This window comes from Marmota monax, unplaced genomic scaffold (assembly GCF_021218885.2).
Source record: "Marmota monax isolate L192 unplaced genomic scaffold, Marmota_monax_Labrador192_F-V1.1 WCK01_AAM20220418_F8-fsc00147, whole genome shotgun sequence".
Taxonomy (NCBI): Eukaryota; Metazoa; Chordata; class Mammalia; order Rodentia; family Sciuridae; genus Marmota; species Marmota monax.
The window spans coordinates 1955579-1980850 of NW_026693552.1; the positions used below are offsets into that span (position 1 = coordinate 1955579).

At 33.3% G+C, this 25272-nt stretch overlaps 1 protein-coding gene across 1 annotated transcript in view; it reads left to right on the forward strand.

Moving 5' to 3' along the window:
- Cnbd1 (cyclic nucleotide binding domain containing 1) overlaps nt 1-25272 on the forward strand; it is a 403883-nt gene that overhangs the window by 22215 nt on the left and 356396 nt on the right. Inside the window, exon 3 of the mRNA XM_046458653.1 lies at nt 11005-11112. Within this exon, the coding sequence (XP_046314609.1) occupies nt 11005-11112 (108 nt within the window). The remainder of the gene's footprint in view (nt 1-11004; nt 11113-25272) is intronic.

Below are 25272 nucleotides of genomic sequence, written 5' to 3' on the forward strand. Positions count from 1 at the left end.
GCTTCAGTTTTCTCATTTGTTGAAATTTGGAGGAAAAAAAAAAAGATTCATTTCAAAAGATTTACAGGACTATTAAATGAGTTAATGTAGGTAAACACTAATTGAAACATAGGGTTCTAGATATATGATTTTAATTATTGTTATTTACAAAAGCTTATCCAAATTTTAACCTATTTTATATGCTAGTCCGTCCTTTAAGGCAGAAGAAACTAGTTAAAGGTTCTTGAATGAATGTCTCTTTTTCCTTTTGCTCTCTGTCCCAGACACATTTCATTTTTCAACATGTTTCTGGATTCTTTTTTTCCTTAAGGGGGATCATAATAAGAAAGATGGTAGCATCTAGATCTGGACCTGCCAAAATATCCATTCAAAACACATTGTATCAGTCTTTTTTTCTGGGTTGGAAAATCCCTCCCAGGCAGAGTTCTCTCATCAGATAATCACGGAGTCGGCTCAGTCTGCTTGTCCTGCCTGACTGCCTCTGTTAGTTAAGTTGCACGTTTAATAGTGCATTCTCTTTCAGATTTAAATCTCCATGAATTTCTAGGATGTGACCTTTTGAGGTACTCAGATGCCTAGAGCCTGAAAGCACATGCCTTAGAGTATCTATATATGGGTTTTATGCAGTTAATTCAGAAAAAGAATATAAAGACACAAACACAAAATTAGATATGAAAATGAACATGTATTTAGAATGAGAAAATATAACACATTAATGAAGGCTTGGCAATTTGCATCCTTTCTCCCCCTTAAGACCTATTTAGGCAATTTAGCAGAAATACACTCATATAAGTTATTTTAAGCCCTTCAGAATTATAAAGTTATCAAGTGATTTTAACAGATTTCAGAGAAGTTTAAGAAAAAAAGGTATTCCTTCATATTATTTCTTCATGTATTATGTATTCAAAATGACCAATGAAATATGTTTCCCCTATTGTAAAAATAGGAAGGCTGATTTCACTTAAATGTTTCAAGATTTGAATTTTTTTTTATACAAAAAACTCATAAGAGGCATTGGTTTTGATATTTTTTTAAAGTTTCTATTATCAGAATAAAAGGTAATAGATTTGGATATTTTCATGGAACTTTTTTTTAATCAGTGGTAAAATAAAAAAATAGAAGGGAGGATGATATCATATTGGATTTCTAAATTCTTCGATGCAAGACATTTTATCCCAAGTTCACTCTAAGCTCCATAATGGCAAGAGGTTTTATATGTCTTATTTCTTCCAATCTCTTGACATTTAGCACAGAGTTCAATGTTTTGAATTGAATTTCATTTTGGTGGTCAGTAGAAATAAATATCCTCTTGCTGACTGTAAAATTATTCACAGGTTTTCAATCTGTATTGATTATAAATATGTTAGGATAAGATTTATAGTGTGATATTTTTAATGTTATCTAAAAGCTCATTATTTAACATATTTTAAATTGAAAAACCATAAACATTATGTAGTAAATTTGATATTTTGAAGTATGTATACAGGTTGAGCATTTCTTATACAGAAATAAAAAATCTGAAAATGCTCCAAAATCTGAAGCTTTTTGAATGCCAACAGGACACAACAAGTGGAAAATTCAGGCTATGTATATGAAGTGTATGTGAGATATAAGTAAATTTTGTGTTCAAACTTGGGTACCATTCCCAAAATATTTCCAAATATTCCAATATCTGAAAAAAAATCTGAAAGCTAAAGCATTTCTGGTTTTAAGCATTTCAGATAACAGATGCTCAACCTGAACAATGTAGAATGATTTAATCAGGCTAATCGAATTATCCATAAACTGACTTAGTTTTTTTTGTGGTTAGACTTTTGAAATTTATTCTCTTATTATTAACTAAAGTTATCCTGCTGTGCAATAGTTCTCAACAATTCTTCCCCTTGTCTAACTGAAACTTAATATCTCCTCAGTCTTTTTCTCTCCTGAACTCACCCTTAACTGCTAGTGAGTGAGCATCATTCTACTCTCTATCTGTATGACTTAGAATTTTTTTGATTGTATATGTGAATGTGATCATGTGTTGATTTTTGTTGTTGTTGTTTTGTTTTACTTTCTTGCCTGGTTTATTTATTTATTTATTTAGCATAATTTCCCTTCCTTTATCCACTTCATTGCAAATAATAGAATTTCATTCTTTTTAAGGCTGAATGGAATTTCATTGTGTGTTTGTGTGTGTGTTTCTGTGTGTGTTTATAATTTATTCATTATCAATTATATATTGAGCATTATTGTGAATAATGCTCCAATGAATATGAGAATGCAGATACATCTTAGATGAATAGATTTCAGTTCCTCTGGGTAGATATAGAGAAATGGGATTCCTGAGTCATATGGTAATTCTTTCTTTAGTTTTTGAGGAAACTCCATACTGTTTTCCAAAGTGGCTTTACTGATTTGCATTACCACCAACAATGTATAAAACTTCCCTTTTTTCCACATTTTCACCAACATTTATTATCTTTTGTCTTTTGATAGTGATAGCCATTCTAACTGGTGTATGGTAATCTCTTGTTGTGGCTTTAATCTGACTTTCCCTATTAATTTGAAATATCCAGCAATTTTTATGGGCCCATAGACCTTTCATTTTGTTTTATTTTGAGAAATATCTTTTCATTTTATAATGAGATTATTTGTTTTATTGCTATTGAGCTGTTTTCTTTCTATATTTGAATATTAACTCCTTATCAGATGTATGGTTTTCAAATATTTTCTTCCATTGTTGTAGGTTGTTCTTCACTGTTTATTGTTCCCTTGATTATATAGAAGCTTTATAGTTTGATGCATTTCATTTGTTTATTGTTACATTTTTGCCCATGTTTCCATTAAAAATTAATGCCCAGACAAATGTCATGAATCTTTCCCCCATCTTTTCTCCTAGTAACTTTATATTATATTTCAAGTCTTATGTGTTTAAGAATTGAATATGTTTTGGATTGAATTTTGCATATAGTGAGATAAGGATCCAATTTAATTTTTCTACAGTTGGATATTCAATTTTCCCAACATCAGCTATTGAACAGACTGTCCTTTGCCCACTGTGTGAACCCAGAATTTTTGTTGAAAATCAATTGATTGCAAATGTGAGAGTTTTATTTCTGTTCTTTCTGTTCCATTGGTTCACATCTTTGTTTTTCTATCAGTGTGTTTTTAATCATAATAGAATTATATTTTGAAATCTGTGTATGATGCCTCCAGCTTTGTCTTTTGCTAAAGACTGCTTTGTTTATTTAGAATCTTTTGTGGTTTTGTGGTTGTGTACAAATTTTAGGATTTTAAAATATTTCTGTGTATTTTGACAGGGATTGCATTGAATCTGTAGATCATTTTGAATAGTATGGACATTTTAACAATATTTTCTCATGAAAGTGTAAAATCATTCCATTTGTTTGTTTGGAACTTATCAATATTTCATAGTCTCAGTATACAGATCTTTCAAATCTTGGTGCAATTTATATGTATTATTTTTTGTTGTTAATTGTAAATGGGATTATTTTCTTGATTTCTGTTTCGATAGTTATTTTAAGTGTATATTTTTATCTACTATTTTTTTTTTTTTTTTGCTGCAGTGAACATAAGACCTAACAAGAACAATTACAGGAGGAAAAGTTTATTTTGGAGCTCATGGTTTCTGAGGTTTCATTCCATTTTTCTTGGCCCGAGAACATTATGGTGGGAGAGTGAGCCTGAATACAGCAGCTCATGACATAGAACTAGGAAGCAGAGAGAAACTACTTCACTCACTAGGGACAAAATATATGCCCCAAAGGAATGTTCCCAATGACTTAGCTCTTCCAGCCACACTGTACCTGCCTATGATTAGTTAATCCATTCAACTAGATTAATGCACTGATTAAGTTAAGACTCTCATATCCCAATCATTTCACTCCCAAACTTTCTTACATTGTCTAACACATGAACTTCTGGAGGGGGAGGCACCTAATATCTAAACCATATAGTGTCCATAATTCTACTTATTGTTTTACATTGATTTTTATACCCAGTAACTTTACTGAAGTAATTTATCAATCCTAACAATTTACTGAAGTAATTTATCAATCCTGACAATTTTTTGGTGTTTAATGTTTTCAATATATAAGATCATGTCTTTTGCAAACAGAGACAGAACTCTTGGTTTCCTATTTGATTGCATTTTATTTCTTTATTTTGCCTAACGTCTCTGGATAGATCTTTTAGTATTTGCTGAAAATAAGTAGTGAGCATGGGCATCCTTGTTTTGTTCCTGAACTTAGAGGAAAGGCTCTCAACTTTTCACTGATGAGTGATGATATTAGTTGTAGTCTTGAGGCACATTCTTTCTATACCTAATCTATTGAAAGTTATTTTCATGAAAGGATGTTAATTTGTGTGAAATGCTTTGTGTGCATCTATTAAGATAGTCATACTCTTTATAATTCATTATGTTAATGTAGTGTAACACATTGTTTGATTTGCCTGTTGAGCCATCCTTGCGTCCCAGTGATAAATATCACCTCATCTCCAGTTTTTTGAATTTGGCTTGTTAGTTGGCCTGTAATTTTCTTTGCTTTATAGTATCTTTCTTTGAGCTTGTATCAAAATATCTTGGCCTTATAAAGCAAGTTCAAAAGTATTTTCTTTATTTCAACTTTTTGGAAGAGTTTGAGAATGACTGGCATTATTGTTTTACATGTTCAGAAGCATTCACTTATGAAGTCATTTACTAATTTTGGCCTGAGTTTTACTTGTCTAGTTCCTTGAGATATAATGTCAGATTATTTGAGATCTGTTTCTGATATAGGTTATTTATTACTATAAACTTACCTCTTAGATGTACATTTGCTACATGCAATAAGATTGATATATTGTATTTATATTTTCATTTGTCTCAGGTTAGTTTTTGATTTGTCTTTTGAATTCTTCTTTGACTCATGGGTCTTTCAAGAGCATGTTGTTTGTTATCCACATATTGGGAATTTCCAAAGATTTCTTCTATCTCATGCCATTGTGATCAGAAAAGATACTAAATGTTATTTCAGTGCTCTTAAATTAGAATTTGTTTTGTGGTTTAAAATATGATCTGAAGAATTTTTTATATGTACTTGAGAAAAGAATGTGTATTCAGTTGCTTTTGGGTGGAATGTTCTATGTATGTATGTTTGGTCCATTGAAATGAAAAATTCAGTAGGAACCTTACCCATGTGCTTTTTATGTTAGGTGTAAACTATTCAATATTTACTTATTAAATTTTGTCCATTGTTGAAAGTAGGGTTCTTAATCCTCCTATTATTAATTATGTTTAAATCTATCCCTTCAAATCATTTAATAATTGCTTTACGGATTGATCCCTTTTTTTGTTCTACAATGACCTTTTTGGATTTTTACAGTTGTAGATGTAACATATTTTGTCTGGTATAAACATATATATTCCTACTCTTTATAACATATCCATTTGCATGAAATATCTTTTTCCATCTTTTCACTTTCAGTTTGTGTATCCTTACTAGAAAAATGAGTTTCTTATGAGCATGCTATGGTTGGGTCTTGTTTTTGTTTTTATTCATTCAACCACTGTATGCTTTTTGGTTGGGGAATTTAATACATTTTTTTCCAGGTAATTATTGATAAGTTAGGATTTCTTATTGAAATTTTGTAATTTGTTTTCTGGTTATTTATCTTGTTTCTTTTTTCCTCTCTTTCTGCTTTCCTTTGTGGTTTTCTGAAGTGGTGGTATGCTTTGAATCCTTTCTTTTGTAAGTTTTGTGCAAGAAATACAGATTTTAGTTTTGTGGTTACTATGAGGCTCACATAAAACATCTTATACTTCTAGCAAGCTTTTTCAAGATAACAAAACTTAACTTTAATCACACATTTAAACTCAATGTTTTTACTACCTCACATTTTATGATTTGGATGTAAAAATTTGCATCTTTTTGTAATTTGTGTCCTTTAAAAATTTATTATATAGCTTTGGTTGTTTTTCACAGTTTGCCTTTTAACCTTCACAATAAAGATAGAATTAATTTACATATTGTCTTTACTAAAATATTCTGAATTTGACTGTGCATTATTTATTTTATTGTTTTGTACTTCCAAAATGTTTTATGTTATTAATTAGTTGTCTTTCATTTCAGCTTAAAAATCATCCCTTTAGCAATGCCAGTACAATAGGGTTATTGGTGATGAATTACCTTAGCTTTAGTTTGTCTGGAAAAGTTTCTTTTTCTTTTCCCTCATTTCTGAAGGACAGCTTTTCCAGGTATTCCTGATTGGCTGAATTTCTTTCTTTCACCTATATTATCTTACTCTCTTCTGTTTTTTAGGGTTTCTGCTTAGAAATTCACTGACAGATTATGGAACTCTCTTTATGTGATATGTTTCTTATATCTTTCTTCTTTCAATGTTCTTTCTTTGTCATTGATTTTTGATAGTCTGATTATGATGATTCTTGATTATTGATTGGAGTTCTCTTAAGTTTTTTGTGCCTGGATATTCACATCTTTCCCTGGACTTGGAAAATTTTCTGTCAATATTTATTTAAGTATGTTTTTTTTTTTTTTTTGGTCCTTTTTCTTTCTCCTTCTCCTCCTCAAAATCCTATTATGAAAATATTGGTTCTCTTGATGGCTTTTCATGTCATTTTTTTTCTCTTCTTGGCAGTGCTAGGGATTGAGTCATGGGCTTTAAACATGCCACTCAGTGCTCTACATAGAGCCACATCCTCAATGTTTACAATATGCATAGGACTTTATCATTCTCTTTTTGTTTTGGTCCTCTGATTAGATAGACCTTTTCTTCTTTGGGATGAAGAAGTGAAGCTTTATTAGTTTACTTTGGTTGTGTCATATTTCCTTGATCCTTTTTCAGGTTTTTGTTTTTCTTTTGATACTAGGCTTTTAACCCAGGGGCACTTTACCACTGAACTTCATCCCCAGATCTTTTTGTCTTTTATTTTGAAACAAGGTCTTTGCCAAGTTGCTTAGGTTCCCTAAGTTTCTGAGTCTAGCCTTGAACTTGTGATTCTCCTGCCTCAGCCTCCTGAATCTCTGGGATTACGGGTGTATACTACCATGCCTGACTTTCCCTAATCCTTTGCAATCTTTGTGTTCTCCCATTGGTGTTTGTGCATTTGAGGAAGCAGCCATCTCTTCCTGTTTTAGCAAGTGTTCTTTCAAAGGAACAGATTTTCAATATTTATTCTCACCTGGTTCTCTGTTTTATGTATAATTATATTAATTTTATACATAACTACAATTATGAGTTCATAACCAAACACATTTCCAAAGAAATTAAAATAAGTATAGAGAACACTGGGCAGAGTGATACTTTGTAGTGTTACTATTTGGAAAGACTGCCGATTAAATGCATTTAGGTTGAAGGCGTAATGTTAAATGCTCTGTAACAATCCAACGTATTTTTCTTCAACTCATAGGGAAAATATGAGAACCATTATGGAGCTATGTATGTATATGTACTCAGCCTGATTTGTGTCAAAGTGCACCTGTCATAAAAGAATGACATGTTTCTTTTCATTTTATCAAATAAATATGTAGATGTTGCAATATTCATTAAAAATCGAGAAGGAAACAATCCTTAAGCAGTGAAAAAGATTAAACTTTTATGGCTTGCTTAATTTAAAATAAAAAAAATGTATGTTGCCTCAGGGTCAACCTATAAATGTAATTAATCAATAAACATTTTATTAAGATCTTATTATGTTCTCTGATCTGTGAGAAGAACAGAATGGGATGTTGAAGAAATACTGTTAGAATAACTAGAAATATTCTAAATCTCAGTGGCTTAATTTAATAGGAAGTTTCTTTCTTATGTCATAAGGGGAACTTTTGATGGGCAGTTAGGTTAGGGAGTGAGAGTTTCCTCTCTTTCAAATTACTTTGACTATAACTCAGCTATGAATTTACCTACTATGCTTAGGCTTGGTCAGTAGAGGGGACACAAGTTAATGTCCTTGATAGGATTCCCTAACTGGGTGACCTGTGTTGTTACTTCTTGCCTTCTTCATTAGAATGTGCCTTTTTTGAGAAATGGAGCAACTGTAGCCTTGGAGTCAAGACAACCTAGAGTTTTGTACTAATTTTTCTACTTTATATCAACATAGGCATGTCATTTAAACTTTGTATGCCTCATTTTTTAAATCCATGACATGATAGCTATATGTCTAAATAATAAGAATGATTTCAGTTCTAATAGTCACTGATGTTTATATCTATCTCAAAAACTTCTCTGTATCTCCCCAAACTGAGTCTTTTTCTTCCTGAGCTAAACTACATTTTTCACCTTCCCTTCCAGTTAGGGGATCTACACAGTCACATTAGGGGATGGGGTTTCAACATATGAAGTTTTGTTTCATTTTGTTTTGGAGGGAACAGCAGTAACCAATATTTCAAAATCAGAAATTTTTATATAAGAGTTCAGATTTCTAGTTTCTGTTAAAAAAAAAAAAAAAAAAACCAGAGGATCTGACCCTGTTGGACTTCTCTCAGTACATTAAAAATGATCTTTTAACATTAAGGCCATGATACACTCTTTGGGGACATGCTCTTTTCAGTTTACCACAGTGCCCACCTTATTATACCTACTTGGGCACTTTCAGCATTGAATTTTGAGATCCCTGAATATAAGGTGTTCAAAACATGAAAGTAGACTGCTGAATTGCATTTTTGTGACATAGACATTAGCATCATGGAACACTTAGGAATTCACTCTGACAATCATGTCCTCTGTAGTTGCAGTATGTCACTCTTCCATGTCAGCCTTCCACATATCTCACTTCTTAGATGCACTACCTTTGATGACCCAGGTCACAAACACTAGGTTCATGTGCACCAGCTACCACATCTTGGAGATTCTCAAGGATTGGGCAAAAGTGGAAGTTTAGGCATACACATAGAAAATGACAAGATTAAAAGTCTCAGTATTTTGGTATAAAGTTTTTAGCTACAAGATCTATCTAAATCACAGATTATTATAAGATTTCAAGACTTGTAGCATGGACTGCATGTAGATAGAAAGACCTCAATACTTCTTTGGGTCTCAGTTTCTTCATGTCTAAAATGAAAGTGTTTGCATTATCTAGCTAATATAAGTGTGCAAGAATTAAATGACCTGCTACATATAAACTGCCTAAAATAGTGCCTGGAATATAGCAGGAACTAACAGTTTTGATTGAGAACAGTATATCCCAGAGGTTATGAGTCAATTCCATTCTCATTTGGATTCTGTGTCTTCCACCTCTTTTTCATATGAATTAGGTCAATTATTAGGGTTGCAGTTTCTTTATGTGTACAATGAGCAATAAAATGTGTCAACATTATTAGGTTGTATAAATATGCAATGAGAAAAATTGTTATAAAGATCTGTTGAGAGCCACAGCCAAAGGGGCCCCAGCAAACTTCCAGCTGCCAGCTGATTGGCTCCTCTGTGGTGATGCTCATTGGGCTGTTTCCCCACCCTTTCAGACCACAGAGCTGCTCATTGCGGGACTTTTTTTGGTTACGCCCACAAGACCCAGCCTATCGGCCTCAAGAGCAGGAGGAGTGGGGGAGGTTGAGAGGCTTGTGGGAAGCTGGTGGTGGCAGTTGGGCTCTGAGGGTTTTCCTGAAGAGCTGTGTGGTGTGGCGTGTGTTCTAAAAATAAAGTTCGTTTCTTTTGACAAGTGGCTCCTGAATTGTGCCCAGCCAGATTGTGGCAAAGATCCTTGTTTGGAATATAACAAGTACTTAATAAAAAAGGATATGTAAAATAGGTGATTATAGAATGTGAATTTCCAAAATCTTTGTGAATTTTCCAAAATCTACATGGAACTGAGTGGTCAGATTTAAAGAGTAGATACTTGATCAATCTATCTTTGTAGAGTGAGAAAAGGAATTAAAGAGTATGATGTCCTCCTAAATCACATCCACATTTTATTGTTTGAATCAATTAAGATCAATAAGATTCTTAAAGTGTATGACATTTATCTTGTATAAAGTATCAATATGGTATTTCAGGAACGTTAGCCAAGAGGGAAAAAATGGTGTTATAAATATTTTTGAATGTGTTATTACTTATATTGACAATATATTAAGAAAACTTCTCTTGAGGACTTTCGTATTCATTGCCATGATGCAAATATTGACTAAGATGTTTGTCAGTGTTCAATTCAAAGTATGATCATGTTTGCTAATTATTGAAATAAGCTGTCATAATGAATGTTTACCATTTTAAAAAACATTTCATGATAATTGTCAATTGAAAATTGATACAGATTTTCCAGAAACAAGTGTCATTACCTAACATTTAATAATAATTGGCTATATTTCTTGTTTACTGGCACTTTTAATGTTTTCAAAATATGGCCACAATGTAATGTACATTTGGAGGAGAATTTATTTATTTTTATTGTTTGTTTGTTATTGGGGATTGAACCCAAGAGAACTTTGCCACTGAGCTAAATCCCCAGCCTTTTTAAATTTTTTGAGACAGCATCTTGCTAAGTTACTGAAGCTGGTCTTGAATTAGCCATCCTACTGCCTCAGACTCCAGTGTCATTGGGGTTACAGATGTGCTCCACCATGCTCAGAAAGGAGGAGGATACTGAAAATACAGAAGGCCACCTGGCCTCTACTGTTAAGAGTTTATTATTCCTCAGGAAATGAATCAGAAATCTTTATTTATCAAAGACATGCCAGATGATTTCAGTGATCTTCTGAAGTGGGGAAATGCTAATATTTTCACCAAATAATGCTTTATTTCAGATCTAAAAATACAGTATAAGGAATTTTCAAAAATCATCGCAAAGACTCACATATATTTTCCAGTAGTGTATATGTAAATGTGAAGCATTTTGGAGGGATTTTTATTATCTGTAACAGTAGCAGAATTAATAGTATTAATTATAGAAATCAAAGTCTTAAGAAAGCTTAGTTTAATATTTTGATATAGAATTAATTGGTATGTACTAAGTGAAAGCTCTGAAATTTGTTGAATATTTACACTTCAATTTCTCTCTTTTTAAAGGTGGAGTTCTCACAGTATGTTAGCAACTCATGAGGCATTTATGGCACAATATCCTAAAATATTTCTGCACAAAGAACCCAGATTGCCTAAAATTTTCAAACCGGTGGAAGAAAGGTAATTATGTTTTCTTTTGAAAGCAAAGTTGTGTGTGTGTGTGTGTGTGTGTGTGTGTGTATGTGCGTCTGTTTGTGAGCTTACATGCATAAATGGAACTAAAAATAATGAAAATGTTTGTTTACCAGCCCTCCATGCTGGGGAACAATCAAGGAAACAGATTGGTAGGTAAGGGTAGATGAATTTTCTTGCTGAACAAAAATATTTGCCCACTGCTAAGGAGCATAGTTATATAAACCATTTGTCAAAATATTACTCCCTTTTATTAAAGAATGATAGTTTATGAAAGGAATTAAAGTACCTGATAGCATTTCATGAGAAACTTTCCCACAGAAATGGATAGTGTTGGTGGGTGGAGGGTATGTGGAGATTCGCTATGTATCAATGAATGGACCACAGTCACAGGGCAACTGAAGGTACTTGAAAAGCCCATTTGATTAGGTTTCTACTTCTACATGGATCTGCAGTTTATGTATTTTTAAAGAGCAAGAGTGGGATACTTAAGTATGTTGCAGAAGGTGTGATAACCTTCTTGGAAAAGGATGAGGTTGAGTTGCCAAATGGCACTGTAATGACCCGGGTGGAATTATAAGGTTCTTGTGTCATCAGCACAGCATAAAATACAAAAAAGCTTCTTTCTGCTTAGACAACATTCCCATAGAGGTTCCATTTATATCTTTAGTGAATATGCAAAGCCCCACTCTGTGCTACTCTAGTAGAAATGATCTTTCTACACCCTCAGCTTCCAACTGCAGCCTTCTCTAACCCGTATAACTTCTGTTGCCATATCCATATGTTTGTATTTCACTTGTGTGTTTACTAGTGTATATTTTTATTTTGGACATTTAGAAGAGGCACTGACTTGTAATTGGGATTAATAAATGGGTGTGTGTGTGTGTGTGTGTTATCCATTGGGGAAACTATTTACTGGCTCTATAGAGTTGGTAAAAAAAAAAAAAAGTGTTCTAATTTACTTATATTAATAATATAAAAATAAAAACTCAAACAAAATTATTGTTACAAATGTGTTCCTAGGGCTTGAAGGATATCAGAATAGGAGTACCAATCTATTTTGTTATCTTACACTCTATTTATAGCTGTAGGGCAGTATTATGTAGAACATGTCATGCCAGTTAACTGAGAAAACTCTCTGGGAGATGAGCTTACTCTGCTTTTTCAAAAACAATTCTGTTAAATTAATTTTATAAAACTTATAAAAAACAGAAATTCAAATAAAACATTTTTCATAACCTTATTTAACCTTATCTACCATCTGAATCAAACTCCATCCCAATGTGGCAAGACTGCCTAGAACCATCACATAAAGCTTATACTGTGATTTATCCAAATAACCTCACTCTACATAAATTTCTAATAAAATATTTTGTACTTTTGGTTCCAAGTATATTCAATTTCTATTCTAATCTTGTTGATTAGATTGAGACTTGTAAATTTAGCTCTAACAAGTAAGGGACTAGGAGTATTTATGTAGAGCTGAAATCTCCTTCTTGCCCTCCAGTTTCTTCATAAAGCTACCAGTATGAGTCTATTTCTTTGGTTAAGAATTCTTTGGGGGACTGGGGTTGTGGCTCAGTGGTAGAGTGCTCGCCTAGTATGTGTGAGGTGCTGGGTTCGGTCCTCAGCATCACATAAAAATAAATAAATAAAATACGGGTATTGTGTCTGACTACAACGAAAAAGAATTTTAAAAAACCTTTTGGGAAGACTACAGAGAGAGTAGTGGCTTTAAACGCCTTTGGTAATACACTACCACCTTCATATATTTAAGAAAAAATGAGACCCTAAATTTTTATTAATGGTCCACTAAAGTGTGGGGTACAAAATATGCAGAGACTAGGGAAATGCACAATAATAATTGATTTGTATGCTTTAAGTTGCAGAGAAGGCAATCAAATTAGCTTCATATGTAAGGGGAATTTTAAAGATCATTGTTTCCCTCCATATGCCTGCCTCATCTTTGTTGGGTTGGTTGGTTTAATTTTCACATGGTCTGGAGAGACAGAGAGGAGTTTTTATTTTTATTTTTTGAAAATAGCTCTGGCAGAAGCACATTGAAGACTCTTGTTATAATCCATTTCTGGATTGCTATGGTGGTCCTCTGATTTGCCAGTCCTAAATTACATGCTGGTACTCACAGAGTGAAGAATGTAGTTGACCCTAAATAGAAGCATTTAGAATAAAGGTAGGAGAGCAAGTAGAGTGATAGAAGAAAATTGGGATATCATTAACTGGAAAATGGTGAATGAATACATGATCCTTGTTGAAAATTTCTTGAAGACACACAAGTCAATAGGAGGTTGAACAAAATGTTGAATGGAAAAATAATACATTGAAAAAATAGCAGTGAGCTTTGAAATCAAATATAAAATGAGAAAAATTATTCAAAAATTTTCTCTGACTAAATTTTTAGTCTTTCAGAAGACTAAATTGCCAACAGAATTAGAGGGGAAAAAGCTAATCATTTAGGAGTCAAACAATAGAAAATAACCAAAATCTCCAAACATTCTCCTAAACAACTTTTATTTCTTTAGACAGGGAGTCAAAACTGCATTTTAGTTTTGGGATACGAGTCCCAAAGCAAAAACAGCAAAACCAGAAGCAGACAAATATGTTTACATTAAACTAAATAGGCTTTGCAAAACCAAGGGTGCAATAAAGAAAGGGTAGACAACCAATGAATTGGGAGAAAATATATATAAATCATACATCTGGTACAATGATTTGATATCCAAAAATACATGAGGAATTTGACTCAATAACAAGAAAACAGCTTGATCAAAGAAAAACGAGTAAGCAATCTCAAAAGAAGACATAGCAAAGGCATTTGATATAATCCAGTATCTGCCTCATGGTACGTGTACAATAATGTTGTTGAAAAGACAAAATGGTAATTTTTATTTTTCAGCTAGGAAAACAATCTAAAGCAGTAATAAATATACCTTCAATTGAATTAAAGTTTCATAAATATGTTTCATAAAATATATTTAAGAAAATAATGAATCTTCTCTAAGCTTAGCTTGCAAGGGTCCCTTATGAAATATCACACACACACACATATGCATATATATATATATATATATATATATATATATATATGTGTGTGTGTGTGTATGTGTGTATATAAATTTTGATATGTATATCTGAAATTCATACACACATGGATAGTGAGAATAAAACTCAGGAAAATCAGAATCTTTCAAAGGAATAAAACTAATGATGAATTACATCTTATCAGAGAGGAAATGCCTACATTATCAAAATTATTCATCAACAGCCTTTACCTATTATATTCAACACTCTATAATTCTTTTAACTCAAATATCATGTCACAGCTGTGATACAAGTAAGGCACCTGCCTGGCTGTAGGTAGCTGGCAAGAATCCCTGATACCAGAGCACTTGCTAGATATTGACGGAATACAGTCATGTGCTAGGAGACAAATGCTTCATGGAAGCATTAAATATACTTGGAATAATGATTCATTAATGAAAATAAATGAAAGACCTGGCCAAGACATTGGGAGCGATAATTGTATTTGAGCAAAAATTTAAGAACAGGACAAGAATGGGGTCAAAGATGGTTTGGAACTCTCATCATTATCTAAAATTTATTTTATTCATGGATTGTTTAGAAGGTAAAATTTTAGTATACTCACAGATATAGAAAAATCAAAGAGGATCTATAATGTTTTAAAAAAGAGCACTGAATTTTGATACAGAACACTTAGGTCTGAGTATTTATTTTGCTCAACAGCAACAAAATACACTTTGGAGAAGTCTCTTAAGATGGCCTTAACTCAATATTTATTCAGAAAAAGAACAATATTAATATGCTACCTCAGAGTTATGAATTTAAAGAGCTTTAAATGATACTAGCTCTTATTATCATAGACTATAGATGGCTATGATATTTTATGGGTAATATACGTTTGTCAAGAAATTCTTTGTTTAAAATAGGTTCAACAATAGGGTAAAAAGATGCAAACTGCAGATTGTATAAAATACTATTAAGAGGATGGGATGTAGCTCAGTTACAGGATACTTGCCTAGGTTATGTTACTATGGATTCAACCCAGGGTTGAATCCATAGTAACATTAAGAAAAAAAGAAAAAAAAAAACTTTATGTTTAAAGTGGGTTGCACAATTAAGTGACTTACATATTACAATGGAAGATAATTAACAATGTCATTATATGAATTCTCAATGATTGAAACCAACTAATTTATTTGTTCCCAATAAACATAATGATCATTGTCTTTTTTAGGAATAAAAAAAATCTGATTGCTATATCCCTCAGTATTTTAAGCAACTTTAATTCATTAGAGAGAGATGGGCATGGTTCCAGATTTGTATCTCTCTTCTATATTAGGAAGATGTAATTATTATAAATGTTCTAATTTGAATAAAATGCTACTTTTATGTAAATAGAGGGCCCTTCTGCTTTTAACTTATGCTATACTAATTTTAGAACATTTTTTTGCTCAACAATTAGAACTTTGCCATCTTTTTTGATATTTTAATTTGCTTGTGAATGACATATAAGAGGCTTGAAAATATCCATCTAATTTCCTGAGAACTTCGTCTACACGAAGGTAGAAAATAATGCAGTTATAAAGGGAAATATGGGTGTTCAGGGGTAGTTAAATGGTAGAGTGCTTGCCTGACATGTGAGATGCCCTGTCAAAGTCCCAGAAGTACACACACAAAAAAATGTGGTAAATAGTTTATATTTAAAAATGTAATTATAATTCTTTACATTTAAAAATTTCCAAATCAATACAATTGGTGATTTCTATCTGGAATATTGTCATGATGGGCGAAAGGTGCGACTTATTCAGTCGAGGGGGAGAAATAATGTCCATGTGCCTCTGCCCTTTTCAATGCTTTATTCACTCAAATCGCTCAATACAATTTCACTCTATAGGTTCTTAATCAAGAAAATGACAATCCTGAATGCTAGGCACTGCAATAGGCACAATCAATCCACAGCAAACAATTCTAGATTAATCCTAAGCACTGCAAACACACTTAATCATGACAGGCTCATGATGCACATTCCCTTTGCGTGCTAAGCTCAAGTGTCAGATCAAAAGTCTCAAGCCCTAGGCTCTAACTCCAGCAGATGCACACTCACTCAGACCACTGTGATCGGGTCAGGAACCTGGAGTAGAGTTGATAGATGGCTGAGGAGAGGGTTATAGGGAGAAGTCCTTTTCTCACCAGAGTCAAGAGACTGTTGTAGAGCTTGAGAGAGGTGAGAACAACACAGAGGATCAGGCAGATGAGAAGAGTTGGGATGTCAGTCCAGGTCCTCACCAGGCTCTCAGGCTTGAGTGCATCAGTGTTAGTTGGCTGAATGTCTGTTCATTTGCTCCATCATTTATACTAAATTTTGGAGCTTCTGACCGTCCCTTTAATCCCTATTAGCTGCTACCAAATTTCTCAGTGATATCATTCATCCTGAGATTAAAGTATCTGGTCTGGTGGTCCCCACCCTGATTTTCTTGCTTCTCACTCTTATCAGGGCAAGGGTAACATGCCAGAGACTTCACTCTGAGTTTTTCAGGGTGGGGAGAAGTGACTTGTTTGTGCCTGAGGGCCATACTGGAGGGCTCCTTAGGTGTACCTAGTGAGACTGCAGGTTTCAAACTGGAATTTTAAAATGGAGTTGCTTAGTCTGAGGCCTAAGGCCATCCTTACAAATATGTAAACTAAAGCTGTTTGTATTTGAATTATTATTCAAATTCACATGCTCTTAAACTTTGGTACTGCTCAATAATATGATGAAAGATAATTGTAAAGTCTGAGAACCCTGGCTTAAGATAGGAAGTTATAATATTTATGATTTAAATGCATAAGAAAAAAACCTCTACTATCAAGAAGTCTTAGGATTTTATATAACATTGGTTAATATAACCATAGTGTCCTATATTACATTAAGCTCTTTTTTTATTAATTAATCCAACTATTATTTATCAAGTATCTACCATGTAGCAGGCATTTTGCTGGGATAGAAGAAGATGAATATGGCTTTTAGGCCTTAAGCAATGGTCATGCTAACAATTTTTAAGCACAATAATTTATATTTAAGAATTCATTTTTCAGCTTTCAGATTGTACCATTTATTAGTATAGACAAAGGAACATAAGCAATAAAGAAAAAGATTGTCTATTGACTTACCTAATCAACCAGAGGGTAAAGCTGACCTTAAGGAAGATAAGACACAAGATATGGACTGTGTGTGGATTCTGTTTTTCAGCCCTAATTGTCTCTGTAAATAGTCTCTGTTCTTTCTTGTTGTTGTGGAATTTCTCAATGTAGAGGAACATGACCACTGGAAGCCTTGGGCTTGTTGTAACAACACTGACACAAGAGAAAAAAAGGAATTTGTTTCCCCAGAATAACCCAGGAAAAAAATTGGTTTAGTCTGGGCTACATGTTAACCTACCTTCCCAGTGGCATAAAACCTATTAGTAGAAGGAATGAGGATGGAGAGGCACCTTATATAAAGAAAAGAAGCACTATACACAAGGACTGCACTCCTGGGTGTAAAATAAATTAATACATATAATAGTGACAGTTAGTTTTAAAATGTTGCATTGTTTACTTAAGAAAATTTAATATCCACACTTTTTTAAATAATAAGAGAAGACATCAATTTTTTAACCAATGATTGTTTAAGTCATATTATTTTGGGAGTAAAAAGGAAACCTAAGGAAATTATAGTAGCCAAGTGGGGGAAAAATAAGACTTCACGGAACTGTGGAGAACTATGTTGAAGATATATTCATTCAAAAAGTGGCTTTTTTGAGGTATAAATTAAAGCATTTGCAAAGACGCCTGCCTAATTGATATAATTTTATTTGAATTTTACAAAATGTTACTAGATATTGATCAATTTTGGTTCAGAAAAGATTAGTCAGTTAAAGAAAATTAGTTCTTAAAAATTCAGATAAGCTTTGAAAACATATATGCACTGATTTAGGAGTGGAGATTTAGCTCAGTTGTAGAGTTCTTACTTAGCATGTTCAAGGCCTTAAGTTTAATCCCTAGTTATGGGGAAAATAATTCGTACTTGACTTAGAGATGAGTGTCTTTGTTTAGTTGGTAGACATTAAGCAATATGCTTATCAATGAGAGAAGAACTTTGCCCAGAGGGTGTAGACTAGAAATAATGTGGCAGAAGCTGAGGAATAGTCATCAATATAACTGAATGATTAACTAGGTTGTTTCTTTCAAGATATTTATGTTTACTAAATTAATCAAAAGAGAAGCTGCCTAACTTTTAAGAAAATGTTAAAGTATGATACCAGATATATTCTATAAATAAGTTTTATAGAGTGTAAATGAAAAAAGTAAAAAAAAAATGATTTCTAACAAATCTACACATTTCTTAAACTGTATGCTTCATAAAAATCCACATTATTTTATTTAAGGAATACATGTAGAAAGAAAAGGAAAAGCTAAGAATAATTTTTATCATATATTGAAGGCTTGAAAAAAACATCAAATGCAGTAGTAAAAAATAATGATACCTACCTCAAAATAGAACATTTCTAGTATAAGAAAAAAATTGTAATGATAGAGCCATATACAGTAACCTCCATTAACTGTATAAACTGTACAGATAAAATGTATAAGAACTGTTTTTTAAGAGAAAAATTCTGATCAGTACTGTAATTTAGCTTATAATTGAAAATGCATTAGATCAAATATGCAGTGCCTTGACTTAAAGCGTCAGTTTTGCAACCATGACTACATGGCATTGAAGATATCAATCTATCTAGGCCTCAGTGATCTTATATCTAAAATGAAATGTTTGGGTAGATGACATTCAAGGTTCCTTTTTGCTCTATTAAGGTAACTTTCCTTTTTCTAGTTAATGTTATAAATGCCATAGGAAGAGAAAGTTGATATTTTTGTTTTCTTTTGATATATTGCTCCCTAAAAATATGGCCCTTCCCTCTCTACACCTTTACTACCATGATCTCTGAGAAAAAAGGTCAAGGAAAACACTATTGTGGGGAGAAGAAGATATAAGTGGATGAGTATGGGGAAAGGAAGAATAGAGAAGAGGAATTGAGCTAAGCTCCAGGGACGTAGATCTTTTCCCACTCCCATCCCTAGGACAAGCTTCATAATGAGGGAATGCTGGTATCCATATAGCCATGGAGGAAGTTGCATCATCTTTTAGGGCAATGATGTGCAACTCAGACTACGTGATAGAATCACCTGGGAAGTTTTTCAACAATACCAATGCTAGCCCTCGGTCCATCCCACACTATGTAAATTTGGATCCTTGGTTTGGTTTCAGGATCTCAATATTTAAAAAAAAATATGTAGATGATTCATTCTTGAGAATTACTGCTTTAGTGTAAGGGATAAATTGAGCTCAAAACAATGCTTAGTATGAAGTGAGAATAATAGGACAGAATTGGTGGAGTGAGATGTTTACAGTTACACTAGCAGCTAATGTATTGGCCTCCCTGGGCATGTCTAGTATGCAGTGGGTCTGGAATTTCCCATGAACACTGGTGAGAGAAAATGAGATGCTGATAGGACTGTGGGCTAAAGAACCTTAGGGAGGGGAAGATCAGATGGTTGAGGCAGGAATCTAATGGTACAATGGGAAAATATTAAGGGTAACTGTGGTAGAAAATAATATATAGATATTTATAATATATATAAATATGTGATAGATTCCTCAGTAATATATTTATTATCTCTCTCTCTCTCTCTCTCTCTCTCTCTCTATATATATATATATATATATATATATATAGAGAGAGAGAGAGAGAGAGAGAGAGTATATATTCATATATGAATATACCACAGTGAATTTTACCTTTTATATATATATATATATATATATATATATATACACACATATATATATATCTTAGTATCTTAGTCAATGGCTATATTGTAGTCATCTTTAGTAGTTACCAATCTAGGGGCCAGAGCAGATGTGACAGGCACTCTGTAAGAGGAACATGATAGCCCATAGCACATAGTGAAAGGAGCTCCTCCCTTCAACCTCTACAAAATACATTCCCTCAAATGTTCACCTCTCACTCTTTGTGAATGGCTAAAATCCAGCTCTTTGTTACATTTGTTGAGGTTTGTGACTTAGGAATTGAAAGTACAGAGACAACCTCAGGCTAATGATTCCCCGCTTGTTTAACACTAGGGATTTATTATTCAAAAGTTAATTACTAAGTATTTACAGAGGTAGTATTACCCAGCAGTCAATGACAGAAAGTTGGTTATACTGTCAATCTTACTTTCAATGGATTCCAGATCAGTGTTTTTCAAATTTTAACATGTGCACAAAATCCACGAGGGAGCTTATTAAAATACAGATTCTGATTCAGATGGTCTTGGTTGGGGCCTGAGTTTTGTACTACCAGCTGATTCTATGCTGCTGGTCCATGGCTCATAGTCTGAGAAGCAAGCCTAGAGGTTACTATTCAGAGTTTTCAGAATGTAGCAAGGATTGTAGGACTGTAAATTAGTATACTTTGGTAAGCAGTGTGGAGGTACCTAAAAAAGACTAGGAATAAAATCACCATATTACCCAGCTATGCTTGGTATTTATTCTGAAGAACTGAACTCAGAATACTATAGAGATGTACATCAATATTTATAGTAGTGAAATTCATAATAGCCAAGTTATGGAACCAATCCAGATGTTATTCAACAAATTAATGAATAAAGAAAATGTAGTATGTATACATGATGGGATATTATTCAGCCTTAAAGAAGAATGAAATGATGGCATTTGGTGTTACATGGATGGAACTAAAGAACATCATGCTAAATGAAATAAATAGGACTCAGAAAGTCAAGGGTCAAATGTTTTCTCTCATATACAGAAGGTAGACTAACAAAAGAGGGGAAAATTTTGGGGGGGAATTTTATGAAAATAGAAGAGGGATCAATGGAGTAAAGGAAGGGTAGAGTAGAAAAGGAGGAAGAATGAAAAAAGGGAGAGATAATGAAATTGACCAAATCATGCTATGTACATATATGAATATACCACAGTGAATTTTACCTTTTATATATATATATAAATATAAATGTGTGTGTGTGTGTGTGTGTGTACACACAACACATACTTATGTAAAGTACCAAGTTTAAAACCATTAAATAAATAGAAGAAGGACCAAGAGAGTAGAGGAAGGAGAACAGGGGAAGAAAGGAGAGGAGGGAAATAGGAAGAACCGGGGGCTAAAGTGGAGCAAATTATACTCCATGCATGTATGATTATGTGAAATGAACCCCACTGTGATGTAGAATGCACTAACAAAATCACGAAAAATGTGCAAAAATCACCAAACTGTAACTTTCTACTGGGAAAATTTTTTACTGGAAAAATTTAGTCCACAGTTTATAATTCGCTCATCTAGGGGTTTATTTCCAATAAACTATGAAGGTTTACATGGGTTTAGTTATTATATAATTTGCCCTCCATTTTCATGGATTCTGCATCCGTGGATTCCACCCACTACAGATCAGAAATATTCAGAAAATTGTGTCCATATTGAACATGTATAGGCTTTTCACCCTTTGTCATTGCTCTCCAAGTAGTGTAGTATGACATATATTTGTATAGCATTTACAATTTGTTGGGTATTATAATATAGAGATGAATTAAAGTATAAAAGAAGATGTGCAGGTTTTATTGAAATATGACACCTTTAGATATAAGAGACTTGATCATCTACAAATTCTGGTATTCTCAAGGGGTCCTGGAAACAATGTTCCCTGGCTCCTGAAGGATGACCGTACTCATTTTATTAAATTCAGCTGCAAATCACATGTTGCACATAATATGCACAGCATGATAGTTTGGAATTACTTTGCTATTTTTTACTTACGGCATTTTAATGAAGTCCAGCCAGTATCTTTTATCTTAAAAAGTTCCATTTTTAATTAAGCAATGGATCAGATAAGGGAAAAAGAGGCAGCATTAGCTCTCTCTGTAAAAAAGGAATTTCAGTTTATTACTTATCTAGGTAATGAAAATATTTTGAAAAATTATTTTTTTAGTTTGTTATGTAATTTTCAACTGGGGAAAACAAAAAGGATTTTATCTGTTCACTGCCCCACCTATCAGCCCCAGAAATCCTCTAGGAGAATCCTTTAACGCTAAAGGCAGCCTGACAAGAACAGGTCTACTGGGGATGTTACTCATGGGCCCAGGAGTCTGAATGCTCAGTCAGCCAAATTACCAGTCATGTCAAAAACTGTCGAAGTATGTTCTGTGAAAAGAATTGATGCTGAAGTTTGACTTTAGATATTAAAGAGGCTAGAAAATTCCAGTTGCTCTAGAATTTTATACCAGAAGCTCAAAATTTTACTTCAAAGCAGTAACATGTAGCTTGGATCTACATGGGTTAAAATGGTGAGGAACTTCTCTATAATATATATTGATCCTCAGATTCATTTTAAGGTAATCACTTGATATGATTGGCATATAGGTTGGATAGACTGTAAATTTTCTCAAAAAGTGTGAGTTCAGAGAATGTTTGAAAATGAAGATGAATAGTTTGAAACGAAGCAATGAAAAACCTACAGCAAATAGCTTTTGACTGATTTTTTTGAAAATCTTCCAAATTGCTTTGTGAACTTGTGTTTTTTTATTTATTTTTATTCTAATTTGTTATATATAACAGCAGAATGCATTACAATTCATATTACACATATAGAGCACAATTTTTAATATCTCTGATTGTATACAAAGCATATTCACACTATTAGTGCCTTCATACTTGTACTTAGGGTAATGATGTCCATCTCATTCCACCTTCTTTCCTACCCCCATACCCCCTCTCTTCCCCTTCTACCCCTTTAACCTATCTAGAGTTCTTCTAATCCTCCCTTGCTCCCCCTCCCAACCCCACTATGAATCAGCCTCCTTAGAGAAAACATTCAGCATTTAGTTTTTTGGGATTGGCCAACTTCACTTAGCATTATATTCTCCAACTCCATTTACCTACAAATGCCATGATTTTATTCTCTTTTAATGCTGAGTAATATGCTATTGTGCATATATACTACATTTTAAAAAATTCATTCATCTACTGAAGGGCATCTAGGTTGGTTCCACAGTTTAGCTATTGTGAATTGTGCTGCTATAAACATTGAGGTGGCTGTGTCCCTGTAGTATTCTGTTTTTAAGTCATTTAGGTATAGACCAAGGAGTGGGATATCTGGGTCAAAAGGTGGTTGCATTTCCAATTTTCCAAGGATTCTCCATACTGCTTTCCATATTGACTGCACCATTTTGCAGTCCCACCAGCAATCTATGAGTTTGTGCCTTTCACCCCACATCTTTGCCAGCACTTATTGTTGTTTGTATTCTTAATAGCTGACATTCTGATTGGAGTGAGGTGAAATCTTAGAGTAGTTTTGATTTGTATTTCTCTAATTGTTAGAGATATTGAACATTTTTTCATATATTTGTTGATTGATTGAATATCACCTTCTGAGAGCTATCTGTTCAGTTCCTTGGCATATTTATTGATAGGGTTATTTGTTTCTTTTTGGTGTTTAGCTTTTTGAGTTCTTTATATACCCTAGAGATTAGTGCTCTATCTGATGTGTGAGGGGTAAAAATTTGCTCCCAAGCTGTAGGCTCTCTATTCACCTCACTGATTGTTCCTTTTCCTGAGAAGAAGCTTTTTTGTTTGAATCCATCCCATTTATTAATTCTTGATTGTAATTTTGTGCTATAGGAGTCGTATTAAGGAAGTAGGGGCCTAATCCGATATGATGGAGATTTGGGTTTACTTTTTCTTCTAGTCGATGCAGTGTCTTTGTTTTAATTCCTAGGTCCTTGATCCACTTTGAGTTGAGTTTTGTGCATGGTGAGAGACAGAGGTTTAATTTCATTTTGTTGCTTATGGATTTCCAGTTTTCCCAGTACCATTTGTTGAAGAGGCTATCTTTTCTCCAATGTATGTTTTTGGCACCTTTGTCTACTATAAGATAACTAATTATGTGGGTTAGTCTCTGTGTCCTCTATTCTGTACAATTGGTCTACCAGTCTATTTTGGTGCCAATATCATGCTGTTTTTGTTACTATTGCTCTGTAGTATAGTTTAAGGTCTGGTATAGTGATGCCTCCTGCTTTACTCTTCCTGCTAAAGATTGCTTTAGCTATTCTGGGTCTCTTATTTTTCCAGATGAATTTCATGACTTGCTTTTTCTATTCTATGAGGAATGTCATTGGGATTTTGATCAGAATTGCATTAAATCTGTTTAATGCTTTGGTAGTATGGTCATTTTGACAATATTAATTCTGCCTATCCAAGAACAAGGGAGCTCTTTCTATCTTCTAAGGTCTTCTTTGTATTCCTTCTTTAGCATTCTGTAATTTTCATTATATAGATCTTTCACCTCTTTTCTTAGGTTGATTCCTAAGTATTTTTTTGAGGATATTGTAAATGGGGTAGTTTTCCTCATTTCCCTTTTAGAGGATTTGTCAGTGATATACAGAAATGCCTTTGATTTATGGGTGTTGATTTTATATCCTGCTACTTTGCTGAATTCATTTACTAGTTCTAGAAGTTTTCTGGTGGAGCTTTTTGGGTCTTCAAGGGATAGAATCATATCATCAGCAAATAGTGCTATTTGAGTTCTTCTTTTCCTATGTGTATCCCTTTAATTTATTTCAATCCTAATTCAATTGCTCTGGCAAGTGTTTCAAGACTTAAAAAGAAGTGGTGAAATAGGGAATCCCTGTATCATTCCAGGTTTTAGAAGGAATGCTTTCAATTTTTCTCTATTTAGAAGGAAGTTATTCTGGGGCTTAGCATAGATAGCTTTTACAATGTTGAGATATGTTCCTGTTATCCCTAGTTTTCTGGTGTTTTGAACATGAAGTAGTGCTGTATTTTTGTCGAATGTTTTTTCTGCATCTATTGAGATGATCATATGGTTTTTATCTTTAATTCTTTTGATGTGATGAACTACATTTATTGATTTCTGAATGTTGAGCCAAACTTGCATCCCTGGCATGAACCCCCCCTTGATCATGGTGCACTAGCTTTTTGATATGTTTTTGTATTCTACTTGCTAGTATGTAATTGAGAAATTTTGCATCTATGTTCATTAGAGATATTGGTCTGAAGT